At 56.0% G+C, this 22,071-nt stretch overlaps 1 protein-coding gene across 1 annotated transcript; it reads right to left on the reverse strand.

Moving 5' to 3' along the window:
* Positions 1-20,611, reverse strand: Mark4 (MAP/microtubule affinity-regulating kinase 4). The gene is made up of 16 exons (XM_013032628.1): positions 20,532-20,611; positions 18,498-18,698; positions 15,752-15,805; positions 14,961-15,009; positions 14,449-14,514; positions 14,045-14,115; positions 13,886-13,942; positions 11,722-11,958; positions 8,050-8,169; positions 7,557-7,656; positions 6,115-6,224; positions 5,864-6,023; positions 4,747-4,964; positions 4,134-4,237; positions 1,504-1,782; positions 1-80 (listed from the first exon to the last, which is right to left on the reverse strand). Exons 1-16 carry the CDS (start codon positions 20,586-20,588, stop codon positions 32-34), a joined length of 1,932 nt encoding a protein of 643 aa, XP_012888082.1. The 5' UTR covers positions 20,589-20,611; the 3' UTR covers positions 1-31.
* Between the last annotated feature and the right edge of the window lie 1,460 nt (positions 20,612-22,071).

Consider the following 22,071-nt stretch of genomic DNA (forward strand, 5'->3'; position numbering starts at 1 on the left):
CTGCCTGTGGGTGTTAGGGGAGGGTCCCCACTCACCTTGTGACCTCAGGTCCCCCGATTCTCTCAGGTTCGTCTGCGACCCTAGGAAGTGGGCAGGATCGGTGAGAGTGTGAACCTGGACCCGGCCCCCCCTCTGCCCCCACCCACAGCCAGCAGAAACGTCCGGCCGCTGGCTTTTAGCTGGGCTAGGGAGAACCAAGCCAGGATGGGGGTCCCCGCCGGTCCCAGAAGTGGTTAGTGCAGGTAGGAAGAGAGATACTGAAGATGAAGAGGAGGAGGGAGAGGGGAAGCATCTCCACCGGGCCCTCCCCGCCCCGCCTGAGTCCGCTTCCCTTCATTTATTTTTTTATCTTTTTTTTTTTAGTCGTTCATGGGGCTTGAACTCTGGGCCTGGGCGCTGTCCCTCAGCTCTTCAGCTCAAGGCGAGCGCTCTACCACTTGAGCTACAGTGCCACTTCCTGTTTATTTTTTTAGTTCCGAGAGTAGGACTCGAACTCGGTACCCGATGCTTTTGCCTCACTGGCTGGCGCTCTACCAACTGAGTCATGCCTCCAACCCCTCCGTGTGTCTCCTTAGTACTTGCCACTACCTGACAGTCAAGAGACCCTCCTTGCTGTGTGGGTACTTTCTAGAAGCTGGGCTCTGGCAGGGCAGGAACTTCAGCACATTTGCTGCCAGGCACATAGTAGGTGCTCAATCATGAAGTAGCAAATCTGTGTCTATGTATGTGCACAAAGCACTCTCAGCCCTGTAGGTCACCTCATCAATCTCTGCAAGCACCCTGGGAGGAAGGAAAGCCAGGCTCAGAGAGGTTGAGTGACTTCCTTGAGGTCACTCAGCATAGCTAATAAGTGGGAGCCCCAAGAACAGGGCTCTGGACAACAGACTTATGACCACTGTCTTTTTTTTAAATCAATCCTGGGGCTTGAACTCTGGGCCTGGGTGCTGTCCCTCAGCTCTTCAGCTCAAGGCAAGCGCTGTACTGCTTGAACCACAGCACCACTTCTGGTTTTCAGAGTGGTTTATTGGAGATAAGAATCTCACAGAGTTTCCTGCCCGGGCTGGCTTTAAACCATGATCCTCAGATCTCAGCCTCCTGAGTAGGTAGGATGACAGGCATGAGCCACTGCTGCACAGTTTTCCTTGTAATAAATACCAGACCCCATACAGACCCTGTGCCCCAGTTCCCATCCCCAGGACCCCTCCGATGGCCGTGCTCACAGTCGGACAGACATGCAGACAGGGAAGGAGGGCCAGCAAGGAACTGGACTTACTGATCTTGGATCCCTGGGGCAGAGAGGCGCCCGAGACACAGCGGTTCGAGTTCTGACGTTTAGAGGGATCGAGTGTAACCCTGCAGTGTGAGGAGGGGGTGAGGGGTGACAGAGGGAGAGGAAGCAGAAGAGAAGTGGAGGAGGAGGAGGAGGAGATGTGAGGGTACAGAGCAGAGTGGAGGACAGGTCAGGCCCCACCCCTCCGCACCCCTAGATTCCAGGCAGCTCACCTGCGGGTCAGTTTGGAGGTCAGCTTGGTAAAGAGGTTGGTGGTGGGGCGCGGTCGCCCGGAGGGCAGGGGTGAAGCCTCGTGGGCCAGCGTGGGGGAGGCAGGAGGACCGTTCTGCACACCCCCGCCACCCCCGCCCCCTGCCCGCCGGTCCCGGACCTGGCCACCGTGGAAGGTGCTGCGGATGGTGGAGCCCCGTGCCAGGCGGCTCCGTTCCCCGGATGGAGGGGCCAGGCTGTGGCTGGAGGGGGAGGCAGGGGGCACCCGGGGGGTGCCCGAGCTGTAGGCAGAGAGGGACAAGTTAGGGTGGGGGGCTCGAGGCAGGCCAGCGCCAAGTCTCACTGCTTCTTCATGGCCCTGTCCTGAGTCCTCAGCCCCCAGCCAGCTCGGAGCTCACGGCTGGACGAGGCGTCTTGTTCAGATGCCCAGGTGGCCGTAGGCCACAGAACCCGCCATTACGTTATTGACTCTGGCTTTCTCGGTTAATGTTAATTCTTCAAACTCTAACACCTCCCTCTGTTCGAACCCTCCTCTCTCTAGATTTACATCACTTCCAGGAGACAGTTCCGACTCCCACCTTCCCCCGACCCCTCAGGACCAGCCTGCACCTCCACAGAACCCCTCACTGTGGTAGCGGCTTCTGCCTCTCCCCCAGAGCCGGCCCTTTTGCTCTAGGGTGTAAACACTCTTAAGAAAAAGAGCTTGCGGGCTGGGAAGGTGGCTCAGTGGCAGAGCGCTTGCCTTGCATGCATGAGGCCCTGGGTTCGATTCCTCAGCACCACATAAGCAGAAAAAGCTGGAAGTGGCACTGTGGCTCAAGTGGTAGAGTACTAGCCTTGAGCTGAAGAGCTGAGGGGCAGTGCCCAGGCCCAGAGTTCAGGCCCCACGACCGGACCCCCCCCCCAAAAAAAAAAAAAGAAAAAAGGAAAGAAAAAGGCTGCATATAGTCTCTGGCCCAGAGACTACATTTCCCAGCATTCACTGCAGCACATATTGGCCATGTGACCACCCGGGCCAATAGGATATAAGCAGCAGTCTTGTGTTCCACTTCTGGGGCCAAGCCTTTCAAGAATGCTGTTTAACCCTCTCTGCTCTGTTCCTACTTCTGCAAAGAAGTGTTGGGAGGCTGGCATCTGGCACGGCAGCCTGTGACCCAGAGCTGGAGCTGGCAGGATCCTAAGAAAGTCCTGAGCACTGTCTACCTTTTAATGGTTCTGTCCCTGAAGGTTAAATGTCCATCTTTTGTTTTTGTCAGTTGTAGGGCTTGAACTCCGGACCTGGATTCTGTTCCTGCGCCTCTCTGTGCTCAAGGCTAGTACTCTACCACTTGAGCCACCCACACTACTTCCAGATTTTGAGTGGTTCAACGGAGATAAAGAGTCTCACAGAAACTTTTCTGTCCACGGTGGTTTTGAACCGTGGTCCTCAGATCTCAGCCTTCTGAGTAGGTAGGAATACAGGCGTGAACCACCGGCACCTGGCTCCATCCTTTTTTTTTTAAAGCCACTGTTCCTACTTCATGACAATTCTGTTATAAGCTAACTGGTCTACTGTCTTGTCCAGAATGGAAGGCCACATACTATGATGGCCACAAATACAGATTCTGGAATCAGTCTGGAATCTTGTGTTCCTCAAATTAGCTACCAGCTGTGTATCCTTGGATAAGTTATTTAACCTTCCTGTGCCTCATTTTCTCAGCTGCAAAATGGAGACTGGAGGACCTACACAATGTGGTCAAAGCATTAGGTCAGCTACTGGACACAGCCTGGTGACACACGGCTGCTGCTTGAAGAGTGATCAGTTATTATTTGAATTTAATTAATTAATTAATTTGTTGGTTGTGGGGCCTGAACTCTGGGCCTGGGAGCTGTCCCTCAGCTCTTCAGCTGAAGGCTAGCACTCTACCACTTGAGCCACAGCACCACTTCTGGCCTTTTCTGCTTATGTGGTGCTGAGGAATCGAACCAAGGGCCTCATGCATGCAAGGCAAGCACTGTACCACCGAGCCACCCTCCCAGCCCAGTTATTATTTTTATTTAGGTCACTAAATAAGAAATAAACTATGGACCAGATCCTGACCTCGATGGGGCCTGGAAGCAATCAGTATTTGGCAGAGGAGAAAGCAGGCTCAGAGATCTCTCCTAGTCACCTCACTAACAGTGCAGAGGTAAGGCTCACAGAGTCCTGTCACCCCCCCACATCACCCCAACACCTGCAGTCATGCACCCCCAAGGACAGTTGCCAGCCTTGTCCCTGGGCGCCCTGGTGCTGGCTAACTGCACACCCTGCGTGGGCAGGAGTGTGGCTCTACTGGATGCCACCCCCTCCCGGGTGAAGCTGAGAGAGAGAGAGAGAGAGAAAGAGAGAGAGAGAGAGAGACAGAGAGAGAGACCACAGCAGGCCCAGGCCTCCAGCCAGCAGCCAGATGAGAGGCTCAGGAGCTGGAACAAATCTGGGCTCCTCTTGAGTTCTAAAAATGGATCATTCAAAAACTTGCCCGGGTTCCCAGGCTGGTGGGCGGACTACTTCCCTGGTTCATTGAGTCTGAGCATCTGGAGGGAGCGGGTAGAGGGGGGACCAGCTCACTGTCCCACCCCCTAGCCCCAGGATGCCCCCTCCCCCCAGCCATACCTGTTTTCTTTGCCATTTGGCAACAGGGATGGGCGATCGGCCCCAGGGCGCTCAGTGCACACGTAGGTGTTCCTGCGGGTCATCATGCTGGGAGGAAGGTTGTTCTGTGGGAGACAGGCCAAGCAGGGGAAGGTAGGTGTGGGCTCTCTCCCAGAGCCCACCCTCCCCTTTTGCTCCTGGAATCCACACCCCTGAAAGTGACCTGCACACTGCCTCCCAGAACGACTACGTTTCCCAGCGTCCTTTGTAGCAAGGGCAGGTCACGTGACCAAACACTGACCAATCAGAGCAGACACAGAGTCCAGAGCCACAGGACAGCTCCCTTGTGCAGGGCACCCCTTTGGCTTATGTCCCCACTTTTCTCCTGCAAAGCCTGAGGCAGGGGCTCCCTGGACTCCCACAGAGATGGAAACATTGAGTTCTCTCTGCTGGGGTCACAGGGCGCATTCCTCATGCAGCAAGCTGGTACAATGGCATACAGCACATGGTCAGGCAAACAGCAGGCACTCGATAGATGCACAAATGGCTATCACAGAGCCTGGGTGCTGCAGGGTCAGAGCAACCATGCTCACGGGCAGTGTGGACAGGCTGCCCCCTCACCCCAACCACTCACAGGGGTGCTCGTGCTGTCCTTCCGCCGCTCGGGGATCTCCGCCTTGTTGGGGTTGTGGGCACTGCTGACCATGGGGCTGGAAGGGGGCAGCCCTCGGCTCCCGCTGCCCGCCGCGCTGCAGCTGGCCTTCCGGCCAGGCAGCCGCTCCTCCTTCAGCTCTGCCTCCCCTGTGCTGGTCGGGCTGCGTTTAGGGTGCAGGGGGGCAGGGGATGGGCCGCCTGGTAGGGAGAAGGGGCATGGTTAGAGCTAGGGTCTCCTGGGAAGCCTCAGCACCCTTGCTGGCATAGAACCTCTGCACAGGGCCATTCTGAGGGCATTTTACGAAAGCCACCAGCGCCTGCCCCTGGAAAAAATGGCTCAAGGAGACCCTAGCTACCGTTTGGCCCAGACTGTAAACGTGAGGCATGAGGAGTCTCAGTTGAGAGATCAAGAAGAGATCAGGAATCTGGGTGCTAGTGGATCCTGCCTGTCATCCTAGCTACTAAGAAGGCTGAGATCTGAGGATCACAGTTCAAAGCCTGCCGGGCAGGAAAGTCCATGAGACTCTTCTCTCCAGTAAACCACTCAGAAAACTGGAAGTGGCGCTGTGGATCAAGTGGTAGAATGCTAGCCTTGAGCAAAAGAGCTCAGGGACAGCGCTCAGGCCTTAACTTCAAGTCCTACAACTGTCCAAAAATATGAAAAACAAAAAGGGGTCAGGAGAGAAATAAGACAAAGAAGGTGGGCACAGACAGTGTCTGATCCGGGCCTGGGAATTTTTGCAGGCTTGTGCTCCTTTTTTTTTTGTTGGTTGTGGGTCTTAAACTCTGGGCCTGGGCGCTGTCCCTCAGCTCTTCAGCTCAAGGCGAATGTTCTACCACTTGAGCCACAGCGCCACTTCCAGTTTTCTGGTGGTTCATCGGAGATCAGAGTCTCAGGGACTTTCCTGCCCGGGCTGGCTTTGAACTGCGATCCTCAGATCTCAGCCTCCTGAGCAGCTAGGATGACAGGCGTGAGCCACCGGCGCCCGGCAGGTTTATGCTCTGCCAGGCCATGCTTCGGCACTGCAGGCAGTGTCCTGCCCACGGGGACCCCGCCCCCCTCCAGCACTGCTGGGCTCGGCCGGGTGGACACTCACAAAAGTCACTGTGCCTGCGCTGGCGGTGGTAGGTGGACGAGGAGCTCCGCGGCCCCTTGCTGTGGCTGCTGCTTTTGCTGGAGCTCGTGCCATTGGTGGTATCGCTGGGCGCCCGCACCCGTGCCAGGGCCAGCCCAGGGGCGCCCCGATCCCCACCCTCCTGTGAGAACATGACAGAGGAGGGGTCTCAGCCCATCTCTGCTCCCCCCAGCCCCCCCCCAGCCGCTCCCCCAGGCTCCGTGCCCTCTGACCTCAGTCTTCCTGCCCAGCAGGAGGTAGGTAGCGGTCACTTCATTGTACTTCTGGCTGGTCAAGGCCTCTTTGATTTCTTCCCGGGTGTAGCCCATGCCCACCATCACCTCTGGGGGAGGGCGGAGAAGGTCAGTCACCAGCCCTTCCCTCCATAGTATGTGCTCTTTGTTCTGGTTAGTCTTTATTCACTCTCTCCTCTACCATCAATACAGATCAGTACTCTGCCCACTGGGGCCGCCTAGCTCACCCCTGCCAAGCATCTACCTTAAGGGCAGGCAAATGAGGTGGGTCTGGCCAATCAGCCTGCTCCATCCCCAAAGCCACACTGATTAGCTCAGAACAGACACATGGCCCAGATTTGGCCAATTAGAGTGCTTGACCCTCCCCCCCCCCCACCCCTCCACCTCCGGCACACTAATGCTGATGTTGGCAATATTTGACTTATACAATGCTGATCTCATAGGATTCAGCCTATTATTATTGTTATTGTTGTTTTGGGTTTTCTGTTACTTGCAACCACAGAAGTCCTGACCAATGTGGTCAGGAGCCTATGAAAGCCTCAGTTTCCGCCACCGTACAATGGAGGATTTGGGGTGGTTTCTCAGGGGTTCCTTCTAAGCTAATCCTTTGGGGTTCACAAATGTTTAGGATTCCACAGGGGGAAGGATCAAGTCCAAAGAACAAAAAAGATATGCCAGACCCCGGTGGTTCACACCTGTACTCCCAACTACTCAGGAGGCTGAGATCTGAGGATCGTGGTTCGAAGCCAGCCCAGGCAGGAAAGTCTGTGAGACCCCTTTCTCCAATAAACTACTCAGAAGAAGCTGGAAGTGTGGTGCTGTGGCTCCAGTAGTAGAGTGCTAGCCTTCAGTACAGAGAGGCTCAGGGACAGCACCCAGGCCCTGAGTTCAAGCCCCAGGACCAGCCCCCCCCCTCCAAAAAAAAAAGAAAGAAAAAGAAAAAGAAAAAGGTATGTATGAAGGAGGGGAAAGGCAGGTATCTGATAATCTGTGTTCAAATTCTCCTCAAATGGATCTGCAATTTTTCCTTCTTTTATTAAAAAAATTACTAATTATCGCTTTTGGCGACAAGGTCTTGCTGTGAAATCGAGGCTGGCCTCAAGTTCAAGATCCTCATCCTTCAGACTCCCTCGGACGGGGATAACGGGTTTGCGCCACCATGCCTATCCCTTCCTAACCTGATGGTCAGAGCAGGTGCTGGCTCATCCGTGCTTACGTAGATCAACTCACTTACTATGCACCAGGCCCTATGGGCAGGTTTTGCCATGACGACCTGAGCCCAGAGAGGGAAAACCACTGGCCCAGGGTGTCACAGCTCAACAGAGCAGCCTCGGCATAGGAACCCAGGATGGATTCCTAGCTGCCCAGTACCTGACCGAAGGGACCACAGCCTGGTGGCTCCGGTCCTGCCCAAGCCTCACCAATCCGTTTGGTGTCCCCAAAGTCTTCCTCGGGCTCCGTGTATGGCTTCAACTCCTCGCCCTCGTAGCCGATGTTCATCCATTTGTCTTTCATGATTTGCTGTGTAGAGTGGGGGACAGGCGGCGTCAGAGGGAATCAGACACAGCACAGCCCCCCACACTTCCAAGGCCTAAGTTACACCCCCCCCTAAATCGAATGGAGGGCTTGTTTTGAGCTTTGCCTGCCATGCCCACCCCCTGCGGGAGCTTCTAGTTGCCACCCTCTTCCTCCCGTGCTGCATAGGGGGCCCTTGGCACCCTGTAATAAGTCTAGGCGCTTATTAGCTAATTACTTAGCATGGCGGGGAGTGGGTGAGCTGGCCTGGGAGCAGCTTCCTGGGGCTGCCCATCTACTCCCACGGCCCTCAGGCGGGTGGTAGTTGTGTGGGGAGGGAGCCCAGAGTCTGGGGGGGAGCTGGGGGATGGGAGGGGCGGGCGAGGGGCTGGGGTTCACCTCAAGGGTACAGCGTTTAGCGGGGTTCAGCACCAAGAATCTCCGCAGGATGCTCTCACAGTCTGTGGACATGTAGAAGGGGACGCGGTACTTGCCTCTGAGCACGCGCTCCCGCAGCTCCTGCGGGGGGGTGACAAGGACAGGACCACCCCACCCCGTGAGGTCGGGGCCTGCCCTCCCTCCTCCCCTCAGCCTCTCACATCCAAAGCGGGGCACACTACAGAGGTTCTCGTGGCTTTTGGAGACAGGTCTCCTTTATGGAGCTGGCTTCCAACTCTTTTTTGTTGTTGTTGTTGTTGTTGGTCGTGGGGCCTGAACTCTGGGCCTGGGCGCTGTCCCTCAGCTCTTCAGCTCAAGGCCAGCACTCAACCACTTGAGCCACAGCGCCACTTCCGATTTTCTGAGTGTTTTATTGTAGAGCAGAGTCACATGGACTTTCCTGCCCAGGCTGGCTTTGAACCTCAGAGGTCAGCCTCCTCAGTAGCAAGGATTATAGGCATGAGCCACCAGCACCCAGCGGGCCTTGAACTCTCAAACCTCCTGCTTCCACCTCCCATGAACCTGGGATTGCTCTGAGCATCCTGATCTTATCTTACAGGTAGGGGGACCCAGGTTCAGAAAGGGACTTGTCCAAGGTCATCTGGAGATGACAGAGCTGGAGGCTTGATGGAAACTAGGATGGTGGGAGATGAAAAGGGCCTGGGGCAGGCGTAGTGCTATCCCGGCCCTTTGAAAAGATCTCTTAGTGTCACACCTGGCTCTCAGGAAAACTATTCCATGACGGGTTTCCTCCCCAGGCTCCAGGTGTTCAGGGAACACCTTGAATTGTAGCCACAAGATGTGTGTGTGTCTGTGTGTGCACGTGCACATGGGTGCACGCGCACCAGTCATGGGGCTTGAACTCAATCAAGGCCTACGTGCTGTCCTTGATCCACAGCTCCAGCTTGTTGGTGGTTCGTGGAAGTCTCCCAGCCTTTCCTGCCAGGACTGGCTGCCAACTATGATTCTCGGCTCTCAGCCTCGTGCAGGGCTAACACGATGGGCGTGAGGCACTAGCTCTCAGCAAGATGGGTATCTTCATGACCCAGGAGCTCAGAGTGCTCAGCTGCCTGGCCCAGGCCTTGTGAAGATGGGGTCCCTGCCCCCTCGTCTCTCAGATCTCAGGCCACTCCTTCTGATTTCAAACTTCCTGGATACACTGAGCAGAATGGAGCTCTGTACTTCAGAAGTCCCTCAAAAGGCCCCCGGAATGTGCCTTAGAAGTCCCACCAGGTCACTGGACAAAAGGACACTCCCCTCTGCACAAGAAGCAGGCCCATGATGCTTGTGCTGGGAGCCATTCTGGCATGGAAAAACCAAGCGATCGCCGACTGGGAAAGAAAAAAACAAACAAACAGTGGCCAAGCATATTTCTAAGGTAGCTGACGACATCGGTGGTAAGGTCAGCAGGGTGGCAGCCAGGCCAGGGAGAGCGTCCCGCTTCCTGTGTGACTACCTGTTCTCAAGAGGTGACCTGAGAAAACCTTTAGGGACAAAGGGTCACCGTCTCTCATGTCTATCAATAACAATGATGAGGGCTGGGCATGGTGGCTCATGCCTGTGATTCCAGCTACTCACGAGATGAGACTGGGGTGATGGAAGTTTGAGGCCAGCCAGGGCAAAATGTTAGCAAGACCTCCATCTTAACCAGTAGGCTGGGCAACGTGTCTCACACCTGGGATCCCAGCTACTGAGAGGCATTAAATAGGAGAATTTTGGTTTAAAGGCAGCCCGGGTAACAATATGAGATCCTGCCTGAGAAATAAGCAAAAAACAAAAACAAAACCCAAACCCCTGGAGATAGGGCTCAAGTGTTGTGTCAGGCTGGGCTTTGGTGGCTCACGCTTGTAATCCTAGCTACTCTGGAGGCTGAGATTTGAGGATCATGGTTTGAAACTGGATGGGGGAGGGAGGGCCTTAGGAAAATCCATGAGACTCTTATCTCCAGCTAACTACCACAAAAGCCAGAAGTAGCCAGGCACCAGTGGCTCATGCCAGTCATCCTAGCTACTCAGGAGGCTGACAACTGAGGATCGAGGTTCAAAGCCAGCCCAGGCAGGAAAGTCCGTGAGACCCGATCTCCAATCAACCACCAGAAAACCAGAAGTGGTGCTGTGGCTCAAGTGGTAGAGCACTTGCCTTGAGCTGAGGGACAGTGCCCAGGCCCAGAGTTCAAGTCCTATGACCACCACCACCATCACCACCACCACCACCAACAAAGCCAAAAGTGGAGCTGCGGCTCAAGTGGTAGAGCACCAGCTTTGAGCCCAAAAGCTCAAGGACAGCGCTCAGGCCCTGAGTTCAAGCCCCAGTAACTGGGGAAAAAAAAGGAGCTTCCCTACCAAGTGCAAGGCCCTGAATTTATACCCCAATATCACCCCCCTCACCCCCCCAAAAAAAGGGAAAAGATAAAATAACAGTGGTGAGGATTGGCACAGCCACATGCACACAGTGACAAATCTAGCCGTGTGGCTGTGCGCCAGCCAACATGAATTTCCTGAACGGTACCAGTGTTCTTGCTGTGTTCTCGCAAGTTCTCCATAGGTTGGCAATGATTCAAAGGAAAAACACAAAAGCAAGCCAAACAGATGACCCTGACCCCCACCCATCCCACCCTTTCAGTGTCTCTTCCTTCCCCAGCCTCTCGCTTCGCCCTCTCTCGTTTCTGTTGTTTTCTGTCTGGCCTGTTCTGCAGCGTCCCTGTGGCAGGATGGAAAGTTTTCTGCCCTAAGTGAGCAATTCCTGGGGTTTTTGGTGGACCTCCCCAGGCTGCAGGTCACCGCCGCGATCAACTTGAGTACATTGTTCATCAAGCCAGAAGCAGCTATCGCCCCAGCTCCCCCGCCCCCCACCCCGCCTCAGACCGTCAGTAATCTGCTTTCCTCTTCCGTGGATTTGCCGATTCTGGACATTTCACAGAAATGAAATCACTCTGTCCTTCTGTCACTGGGCACAGCTCTCATCAGCCTGGGGAGTTCTGTACCCCCACCCTTCTTTTGGTGATTAGTGATCAAGACCAGGGCCTTACACAAGGTAGGCTGGAGCTCTACCACTTAAGCCACATCCCCAGCCCCTGTGTTGCTTTTGAGAGGGGATCTTGCTCATTTTGCCTGGGCTGACCTTGAACATTCCATCCTCATACCTCCCCCTGCAGAACAGCTGGAACTACAGGTGTCAGTCACCCTGCTCTGCTCTCTCCTCATTCACTCATGCTGTACTTGCAGTGCCTCTCACAGAGATGCCATTGCACAGTGCCATCGCCCAGAGATGGGCGATGATTATTTCTTAAATGAGAGCTGGGATGGGACCCCATGCCTGTGGGCAGCCACGCCCATACGGGGGTCTAACCACGCCCACATAAGCCAGCACCATTGCAGCCACGCCCACGCAGAGAGCAAACCTCTTTGTGGCCACGCCCACGGACAACCAGGCTGTAGCCACGCCCACAGCAAACCAACCAGTAGAGACCACATCCACACAAACCATTGGTTGGGCCACCCTAGCCACGCCCACCAATCGCACAAACCCTACCCACACAAGCCCGGTGTTGCAGCGAACACCTCTAGCCCCGCCCCACAGCCAAACACGGCCCTGGCCACGCCCATACCTCCGCCACGCTGCCCCGCCCCTCACCTTGAGGTTGTGCCCGTCAAAGGGCAGGGAGCCGCTGACCAGGGTGTACAGGATGACGCCGAGGCTCCAGATGTCCACCTCGGGCCCATCGTACTTCTTGCCCTGGAACAGCTCAGGGGCGGCATACGGGGGGCTCCCGCAGAAGGTGTCCAGCTTCGAGCCCAGCGTGAACTCGTTGCTGAAGCCGAAGTCCGCGATCTTGATGTTGGCTTCGGCATCCAGCAAGAGGTTCTCAGCCTGGGGGAGTGGGGGAGGAATCGGGGGTCTCTGTGGACAAGGCTGGACCAGGCCTCTCCCACCCCGGGCAATGGCGGCGTGTCCTCGGGCACGGCCCTCACCTCCGGCCACTGGGTGGGCACTGTAGTGGGAGACTGAGAACTAAGTAAAGGATTTTGTGCTATGATCACGTACAGACCACGGAGCCAAGCTCTTTAGGCACATTTTTGCCTTGCCCTGAGCCTCAGTTTACCCAGTAGAAAATAAAAATAAGAGCTGGGGACATGACTGGGTAGCAGAACAATTGCCTAATGCATGGGAAGCCCTGGGCCCCAGCACCGCAAATTACAAAAGCAAAAGAAAGAAAATGGCAGGTTCCTTCAGACTGTAATAAGGAAAATAAAAACTTTATTTGCTGCCCATCTACTATGTGCTGGACACTGTGCATTACAGGTAAGAGAACCGCTGTTACAATGAGGTTTGCATTTTTAAACCTTTTTTCATTGCATATTTCCTATAATTTTTTTTTTAATGGTTGGTCATGGGGCTTGAACTCAGGGCTGGGCACTGTCCCTCAGATCTTTTGCTCAAGGATAGCCCTCTACCACATTGAGCCACAGCACCACTTCTGGTTTCCTAGTGGTTTATTGGAGAGAAGAGTCCCACAGACTTTTTCGCCTGAGCTGGCTTCCAACCATGATCCTCAGATCTCAGCTTCCTGAGTAGCTAGGAATACAGGCGTGAGCCATTGGCAGCTGGCTTTGATTTTATTTTACAAAAGTATCTTTCCATATGGGAAATTTTTAAAATTTATTTTTCCAGTACCAGGGCTTGAAATCCAGGCCTTCTGCTTGTTTGTATGCTCAGCAGGTGTGCTTCTACATAAGCCTTTATTATTTTTATTTTTGCTGGTTGTGGGGCCTGAACTCAGGGCCTGGGTGCTGTCTCTAAGCTCTTCAGCTAAAGGCTAGCACTCTATCACTTGAACCACAGAGCCACTTTTCTGCTTATATGGTGCTGAGGAATTGAACCCAAGGCCTCATTCATGCAAGGCTTACTCTACCACTGAGCCTCTTCCCAGTCCTGGTTTGTGTTTTTTTTTTTTTTTTGGTCGGTCGTGATGCTTGAACTCTGGGCTTGGGTGCTGTCCTTGCACTCTTCAGCTCAAGGTGAGCGCTCTCCGGCTACAGCCACAGAACCACTTCTGGTTTTCTAGTGGTTTATTGGAGGTAAGAGTTTCCGCCCAGTATGGCTTTGAACCGCAATCCTCAGATCTCAGCCTCCTGAGTAGCTAGGATTACAGGCGTGAGCCACCGGCACCTGGCAACCTTAAACTCTTTTTTTGTTTTTTTTTGGGGGGGGTCTGGTGATGGGACCTGAACCATGGGGTCTGGGTGCTGTCCCTCAGCTCTTCAGCTCAAGGCTAGAGCTCTACCACTTGAGCCACAGCACCACTTCGGCTTTTTCTTTTTGCTTATTTGGTGCTAAGGAATCGAACCCAGGGCCTCAGGCATGCAAGGCAAGCACTCTACCACTGAGCCACCTTGCCAGCCCCAACCTTAAACTCTTAAGTGATCCTCTGGCCTGTGTTTTGAAATAGCCCAGAGTGACCTTGAACTCATGACCTTCCTGCCTCAGCCTCTCTTGTACTGGAATTACAGGCATGTTCCACCATGCCTGGTCTTTCCAGAGGTTCTCTGAAAAGCCAAGATCCTGCTGTGACACCTGTATCCTACCCAAGTGTCCCCGTCCAGCTCATGTAACCACCAGGGCTGTGCCAGAACCTGTCCTGTCCCCTCTGCCTGCAGCCCCATCCAAGGCTGCACTCTGGGACAAATCGCTGGGAAGAGCCCAGAGATCTGGGGTCCTGGGGGAAGCCCAGTCAGTGCAGGAGGGGTGGAGGTTGAGGGGTGAGGGGAAGGGTCCCCAAGGTCACAGGGGGCCTTACCTTCAGGTCCCTGTGGACAATGTTTTTCTGGTGACAGTAGTGCACAGCCGATACAATCTGCAGAAGAAGGTGAATTATTTGTGGACGCCATGCCTTGGTCCCCAGTGCTCTGTGAAGGTCATCCACAGCCCCGTCCCCAACTTGGCCCAGGCCTCTGACCTGTCGGAATTTAGCTCGCGCTTCCTTCTCCTTCATGCGGCCATGGGACACGAGGTAGTCAAACACTTCTCCTGGGGGCAGAGGCCAAGCGGGGTCAGGCAGGGCATGGGGATGCAGGGGTGAGGTGTGAAGAGGGGTGGGGCATGGGAGTGCAGGGATAGGGCATGCAGAGGGGCGTGGGGAAGAGAGGTAAGGCCTGGGGGTGCAGGGAAGGGGGATTGTGCAGAGGGCGTGGCCTGAGGAACGAGGGGCGGAGCATGAGGTTGTGAGGGGCGGGGCCTGGCTAGAGGTACCAGGTATAAGGGATACAGGGTGGGGCATGGAGATGGGCGGGGTGTGAAGCATGTGGGCGGGGCATGGGGAAGGGGGCGGGGTGTGGAGAGGGGGCGTGGCCAGTGCCTCACCGGCACTTGCATATTCCATCACTAGGTAGAGTGTCTTCTCTGTCTCGATTACTTCGAAGAGCTTCACTGTAGGACCGGAGGGGAGGGCGTGGGGTCAGGTGGGCAAACCCCTCTCTCCCCCCCCACACCTCCAGGCTCCCCCAACACTTTGGGTCCATCAGGTCCCCCACTAATGGTATCCTCAACTGGGCAGCAACCATCCACCAGGAGACAGGACCGGGGGAAGGGAGCTGCCTCCGCCATCCAGGCCTTGGTCAGGAGAGACCCCGAGCAAGCACCCCACCTCCCTCTGCCTAACAATGACATCCATGCTCCCACACCGGCAGCCCCCGAAGTTTAGCCCTGAACCAAGTGCTCTTTGTTCAGAGCAGAAAGTAAGAGAACAGAGAGGTCATGTAGCTGCCTTCGAGCCACACAGTAGTAGAGATGTCAGCCTCCCTGTCCCCTGCCTCTGCCTTCCCAGGAGGCTGGGCTGGCGACCTGTCCAGGAGCCTGCTTACTCCCTTGCTCACCGATGTTGGGATGGTTTAGGCCCTTCATGATTCGGACTTCTCGGAACAGCTAGGTGAGGCCAGAAAGAAAGAAAGAAAGAAAGACAAGAATGAGGGAGAAAACCAAATTGTCAAGCAGGGGTCAGGGCAGAGGCTCACATCTATTAATCCCCGGCATGTGGAAGGTCAAGATAGGGGAGGATCATAGTTTGAGGGCAGCTCAGACAAAAACATCAGGGAGACCCCATCTTTTTTTTTTTTTGGTCGGTCGTGGGGCTTGACCTCTGGGCCTGGGCGCTGTCCCTCAGCTCTTCAGCTCAAGGCGAGTGCTCTACCACTTGAGCCACAGCGCCACTTCCAGTTTTCTGGTGGTTTATTGGAGATAGGAGTCTCAAGGTCTCTCCTGCCCGGGCTGGCTTTGAACCGCGATCCTCAGATCTCAGCCTCCTGAGTAGCTAGGATTACAGGCGTGAGCCACCAGCGCCCGGCTGGAGACCCCATCTTAACCAATGAGCAAGGTACGGTGGCATGTGCCTGCTATCCCAGCTATGCAGGAAGAGTGAATAGGCAGATGGCGATCTGGCTGGACCCAGACAATCCTTTGCAACCCCATTCAAAAAGCAGTTAAAGCAAAAAGAGGGGGCAGATGGGCCAGCTCAAGTGTCAGAATGTCTGCCTAGCAAGCACAAGGCCCTGAATTCAACCTCACAACCACCAAAGAAAAAAGGGAGAGATGATGAATGGTTTGGGGGATCCCCTCCCCTAGCAGTGGTACCTTGCTCCCGCTCTACTCCCCCTTCTTTAGGCCGTACCTTCTGCAGGCTGCTGGGGTTCAACTGGGTTTTATCAATGATCTTGATTGCGACCTAGAGGAGAGAAGGGGGAAGGAAAAGGTCAGGGTTCTCCCTGAACAGGGAGAGGTCCCCGACAGCGCAGAGCACAGGGAACACCCTTGTTTGGTCCCCGTTCTTGGAAGAGCCTTCCCTGTGCACCATTGCCACGCACTGGCCTCAGGGCCTTTGTACATGACTCTCATCTCCAGGGCTGCCCTTCCTTCCACAGGGAAATGTCAATGTCCTCTATTTTGAGGCAGGGCCTGCACAAAGCCGCTCCAGGGGCTGTGAGTAGTTGAGAGGCCCTGAGATCTTGAGGGGTTCCCTGCATGAGGGTAGTGCAGGGCAACTGTCTATCCGGCTTTCAACGCTTGATGTGTGAGGTAATGATGACAGCTAACGCTCACCGCTCCCTGAAGGCCAGCTACTGCTCTGGGCTTTGCAGTGGAGACAGCATGAGGGAGGCCACCCCACACACACACCAAATTTACAAAAGAGGAAACGGGAGCCAGGCACTGGTGGCTCACACCTGTCATCCTAGCTACTCCAGAGACTAAGATCTGAGGATCAGGGTTCAAAGCCAGCCTGAGAAGGAAAGTCTATGAGACTCTTCTCTCCAACGAAGAAGCACCAGAAAACCGCAAGTGAAGCTGTGGCTCAAAGTGGTAGAGCGCTCGCCTTGAGCAAAAGATCTGAGGGACAGCGCCCAGGCCCTGAGTTCAAGCCCCAGGATTGACAAAATAAACAAATAAAAATAAAAAAGAGGAACCAGAGGCATGACCCAGTTTTGTCACTCAGACAAGACAATGCAGGCTTGAACTCACGACCGCAAGCTCTCCCTTGGCTTTATCACTCAAGGTTGGCAAGCTACTCCTTGAGCCACAGCTCTATTTCTGTGAGATAAAAGTCTCACAGACGTTCCTGCTGGCTCTGAACCGTTGATCCTCCAGATCTCAGCCTCCCTGAGTAGCTAGGATGACAGGTGTGAGTCTCCAGGCCCCCAGACCCCTCCCATGCACTGCATGAATCTTCCCCTGGGACGCCTGTTCCCTTCCGCTCTGGGCTCGTGGAAACCTCTGGAACTGGGTACAATTCACATATGGTGAGCCCCACGCTCGCTGTGTGGGGAAGGGCCCCTCGATTCGCTCACATCGCACCCATAGATGGCTTCAACCTTGGCAAATGCTGCGTGTGGCAGCGCTGAGGATCATATGGTTCCTCTCCCGGAATCTGTGAACGTGGCGCTGCGCGCGCGGGCATAAATCAATCGGCAGAGGGAAGAAGGTGACGAGCCAGGCCTGGGAGCAGCCAGCTCTGTCGCCCGCGCCCCATGGAAACGTGACATTTGAATGTCCGGCGGAATCTACCCTGCTGAGAGGGTGGCCGGTGCCTCCATCTAAGGGTACGGGGGTGGGGGATCCTGAAGCTATGGGGGTGCCGCCTACCTGTCTGTCCCCCTTCAGTGTGAATGAAGGACCCTGCGCTGAGGTCCTGCCCTCCCCAAAGGATGCTGGGAGAGCGAGGCTGTGACACCCTGACCTCCCCCCCACAAAGCTGCTGTGTCCTCAGGTTTGGGGGGGAATCTGGAGCAACCAGGGTCCATCTTTAAGATGGGGGTGGGGGTGAGCGGGGCACTGGTGGCTCTGTCATCCTAGCTACTCAGGAGGCTGAGATTTGAGGATAACGGTCTGAAGCCAGCCCGGGCAGGAAAGTCCATGAGACTCTTATTGCCAATGAACCACTTAAAAACCAGAAGTGGTGCCGTGGCTCAAGTGGTGGAGCACCCACCTTGAGCTGAAGAGCACAGGGACAGCGCCCAGGCCCAGAGTTCAACCCCCATGACTGACAAAAGAGAGAGAGAGAGAGAGAGAGAGAGATATGGGGAGGGACTGGGAATGTGGCTTAGTGGTAGAGCGCTTGCCTTGCATGCAGGAAGCCCTGGGTTCAATTCCTCAGCACCACATACACAGAAAAAGCCAAAGGTGGTGCTGTGGCTCAAAGTAGTAGAGCGCTAGCCTGAGCAAAAAGGAGCTCATGGACAGTGCCCAGGACCTGAGTTCAAGCCCAGCACTGGCAAAAAAAGATGGGAAGGGCTGAGGGCATGGCTCAGCAGTAGAGCACCAGCCCAGCATGGACAAGACCCTGGATTCCACCTCCAGCACCAAAGAAAACAAGGAAGGGAGGTGGTGCGGGTTTAGGCAGGAAGATCCTGTGCCTCCTGAGGCATACTACACACGGCCAGCCGAGGCAGCGCATGCCTGCCACCTTGGCTCTCAGGAGGCAGAGGCAGGAAGATCACAAGTTTGAGGCCAGCCTGGGCTGCAGAGTCAGACCTTGCCTCAAAAAAATAAAACAAACAAACAACATCAAACCGGGCCCCGTGGTCAGTTACTTAGATTGCAGGGGAGGAGGGATCTGGGCAAAAGTGTGACACCCTACCTGGAAAATAACTAGAGGAAGGACAGAATGGGGGTGGGGGTGTGGCTCCAGTGGTAAAGCACCCATCCAGCCAGCATGAGGTCCACATTCACACCCGTGGATGGAAGAAAGTGCCCGTAGCCGGTGCTCAGGTGTGGTCTCCAGGGAGGCCGGGGCGCAGTCCCAGCCCGCCCCAGCCCTGCTCACCTCGGCCCGCCCCAGCCCTGCTCACCTCGGCCCGCCCCAGCCCTGCTCACCTCGGCCCGCCCCAGCCCTGCTCACCTCGACCCGCCCCAGCCCCGCTCACCTCTCGTCCTGTGAGGATGTGCCGAGCCAGCTTGACCTTGGCAAAGTTGCCTTTCCCGATGGTCCGCAGCAGGCGGTAGTTACCTACGTGGGGCTGCTCCTCGGGACAGGAGGCGATGGAGTTCCGGCAGCGGGCGCCCAGGGAACGGCTGGACCACGATGGCCCCTTGTCTGAAGACCGTCCGCTGCCCAAGGTGCCATGCTGGACAAGGGGGGAGAGACAAGTGTAAACTGCCTGTTCCTACCTCCTCCTCCGCCGCTGGCCCAGGGAGGGAGGAATGGCCGTTGGATCTAACCCTAGCCACCGCAAGGTGGCCCTTTTTAAACTAGAGACCCAACACCACTTTCTGGTACCTATAATCCCAAGGTTCAGGGCCACCCTGGGCCAAAAAAAACCAAGACCTCATCTCAACCAATAAGTCTGGTGTGGCCGGACATGCCTGAGATCCCAGTTACTCAGGAGGTGGAAATAGGGGGATCACAATTCAAGGCTGGTGCCATACAGAAAGATTAAAAAAAAAAAAGACTCAAGCAAACAAGGCTTGGGGGCGGGGCCTAAGTGGTAGAGCACCTGCTTAGTAAGAAGGACCTGGGTTCAAACCCCCAGAATCACTGCAAGAAAAGAGAGAGAGAGGGTGAGGGAGAGGGAGAGGGAGGGAAATCCGGCCCCAATTCTACGCCAAGCCCTGACACCCTAGTTGATCTCTCTCACATCTTCCCCTCAACTACCGCTTCTGCGCTTTACCTGGTCTAGAGACAGTACCTGGAGCTGGGAAGCAGTGGCTCACGCCTGTCATCCTAGCTACCCAGGAGGCTGAGACCCGAGGATCAAGGTTTAAAGCCAGCCCGGGCAGGAAAGTCCATGAGACTCTTATCTCTGATAAACCACTCAGAAAACTGGAAGTGGCGCTGTGGCTCAAGTGGTAGAGCGCTCGCCTTGAGCTGAGGAGCTGAGGGGCAGCGCCCAGGCCCAGAGTTCAAGTCCCACCACCACCACCACCACCAAAAACAACAAAAAAGACAGCACATGGAAACTTCCAGCTAGAACCTTGGTCATGGAAGTTTCCCCAGGTCCCCGGGACCACAGTATCTCCCGGGGAGATTTCTGCTTTACAATGGTAGCCGACCTCTGGCGGCCCTGGTGTATCATTAAGCTTTATCACAAGCATACAAGCAAAAAAAGGAACACGCCAAGTGTGGCGTGCACACGCTCCAGGTAGCAAGCATGTGGGGTGTGTGTGGGGGGGGATTCTAGAACATTCCACTATGGATGGGGGGGGTGTCACTGTGACTCCCTCAGATTTGCTACAAGGACTGGAACAAAGTCTTCCAGCCCTGGCTTGGGTAACAGTTACCATCTTCCACAAGAAACATTGTCTCCCCCTTACCCCCCCCCCCGCCCTGAGCCTCCCCGGGCGCTGCCCCAGTGCTCTGTCCTGTCCCGTCTCTCCGGGCCTCTCCCCCACGGGTCACTGCCTGCTCCCGCTGCCCTGTCCTCATTGTGTGCCCGGGCACACTGAGTGTCCCTTTCAAGGCTGGGGCCCAGGGCACCAGGGCAGGGCCAAAGCGGCCGCAGGGACAGAGGAGGACAAAGGAGCCAGAGGAGAGGTGGCCAGGTGGCTGGGGACCTGGGGTGGCCGCCTCAGGGTGGTGAGAACCAAGTTAGGGAGTATGCGCCCCCCCCTCCCCTCCAAGGCGCATAGGGCTGGCACAACCCCATGGGCAGATGGGGAAACTGAGGCTCAGAGCTGAGGGAGGGGAATCGAGCCGGTTTAGCACGCTGACCTTCCCCACGGCCACCAGCCTAGACCTGGCCACCGTCTCAAGCTGGATGGGGGGGGAGCGCCTCTCCTGAACTCAGTTCCCACAGGACCCCATGAGGGAGGCACTTGTCCCTGCAGAGTGCAAAGGGGAAACTGAGGCTTGGAGGAGGCAGGGTGCCTGGCCAAGGTCACCTGGCTCACTCCCTAGAAGCAAGGCACAGGTCTGTCCCCCCCCTTGCCCCCCCCACTGGACCTCAATGGGGTGTCCTCACTACACTCGAGTCCAGCTGCAGTGTACACCGAACCCAAAAAGTTCCCCCAGAGCTCATCCAGGAACACAGGGCAAGATGAATGAGCACCAGGACTCGAACCCAGCACCGGCTGTGGAGTGCAGGGCCTCTCCCAGGCCCCCCAGCTGCCTGCGGCCCAGCCCAGCCCCTACCTGGGCCGTGGAGATGCTGCCACCAGGCCCCACGAAGGGCGGGGGGGGGGGGAGGAACAAAGTCCCCAAGGGGCTGGGAATGGGAGCTAAACATTCACCACACCAGCACTTGGCTTGGATCCTGCTGCCAGGCTGGCACCCCAGCCCCAGGCCCGTTGCTAGGGAACCTCATAGCCAGATCTTGGGGTGAGAGGGCGTAACCTCTCATGGCTGTCACCATGGTAACCAGGTAGCAGAGAAGGGGCTCCAGCATCAGATTCCAGGGGGGGAGAGTCGAGCAGACCCTGCTGATGACCTCAGAGGGGAGGGCAGACTCCGCCATCGTCCTCCCCATTCAGAGAGTTCCAGGATCATCAGCCCCATTCCGCAGACCCACAGACATGGAAACTGGGGCTCAGATAGGTGCATTCACTGGCCTGAGGTCACACAGCTCAGGAGGTGGACTAGAACTCAAGTATATCAAAGTAGTTTACAGTCATCAGAGGAAAGAACCTCCTGGAAAGGTCCTTGGCCGGGAGAGGCCACTACAGGCTTATCTAGAGAAACTGAGGCCAGCGCCACCAAACTCCTGCCATAGTTATGACAACACTGGTTGGGCAGGCTCGGCCTTCTCAGTCCTCCCCACAGCTCCACCACCAGCCAGGTCCCAGGCTGCACCCACAGGGCCTTGGGTAATGCCCAGGAACCTGTCATCATCACCCCATTTTCTAGGGCAGGAAACTGAGGCACAGAGAGGAGAAAAGGGAGCTCACACAGGACAGGCCCTAGAGCGCAGGGCCTCAGCCAGGCACCGCCCTGTCCAGACCAGGGAAGGGAGAAGGTGGGCCTTGAGGAAGGCCAGCAGCAGTAATGGGGGCTCTCTCTCTCTCTCTGCCAGAGAGGGTCCTGGAAGATGGGGCGGGGACTGGGCTGAAAGGGGGGGTGAGGAAAAGAGGCAGCTGAAGAGCATTCCGGGACTTTGGGGGTATCAAAGTGACCAGACCCCTGGGGGATGGTGGAAGGGGTGGGTCTCTCTGGGCTGCCCTGTAGGAGTCTGGGGAGGGGGTGTCTAGCTGAGTGAGCCCCCCTTCCCAGGGTTGGTCCAGGAGATTTCTGGAAGCCAGATCTGCAAGGAGTCTTTTGAAGGCCAGACCCAACCCCCCCCCTCCCCAAGCAAGGGAAAAAAAGGAAGGGGGGGGGCAGGAGGCATAGATGGGCCTGGAAATTGAGGGGCAGGGGCCTGAGGCCCAGGACAGACAGAACCCTAAGTTGGATCCAGGAAGGGTGGGGGGGGTCAAAGGCTGGGGAGCTTGGGGAGGGGCCCGAGTAGCAGACACAGGGAGGCCCAGGCCTGGACTCACACTGGCTCAAGGGCCTAGATACCCCGGCCT

This window comes from Dipodomys ordii, unplaced genomic scaffold, assembly GCF_000151885.1.
Source record: "Dipodomys ordii isolate 6190 unplaced genomic scaffold, Dord_2.0 Scaffold156, whole genome shotgun sequence".
Classification (NCBI taxonomy): Eukaryota; Metazoa; Chordata; class Mammalia; order Rodentia; family Heteromyidae; genus Dipodomys; species Dipodomys ordii.

What these genes read in the sequence shown, in the direction of transcription:
- Mark4 (XM_013032628.1), bottom strand. Translation starts at nt 20,588, where the DNA reads ATGAGCTCTGGGGGAACTTTTTGGGTTCGGTGTACACTGCAGCTGGAC. An exon ending in TTGTCCACAGGGACCTGAAG is followed by an intron (nt 11,959 to 13,885) that starts GTAAGGCCCCCT and finishes CCACTCCCCCAG; the next exon opens with GCTGAGAACCTCTTGCTGGA. An exon ending in CCAAATGGCAAAGAAAACAG is followed by an intron (nt 1,783 to 4,133) that starts GTATGGCTGGGG and finishes CTCTGCCTACAG; the next exon opens with CTCGGGCACCCCCCGGGTGC.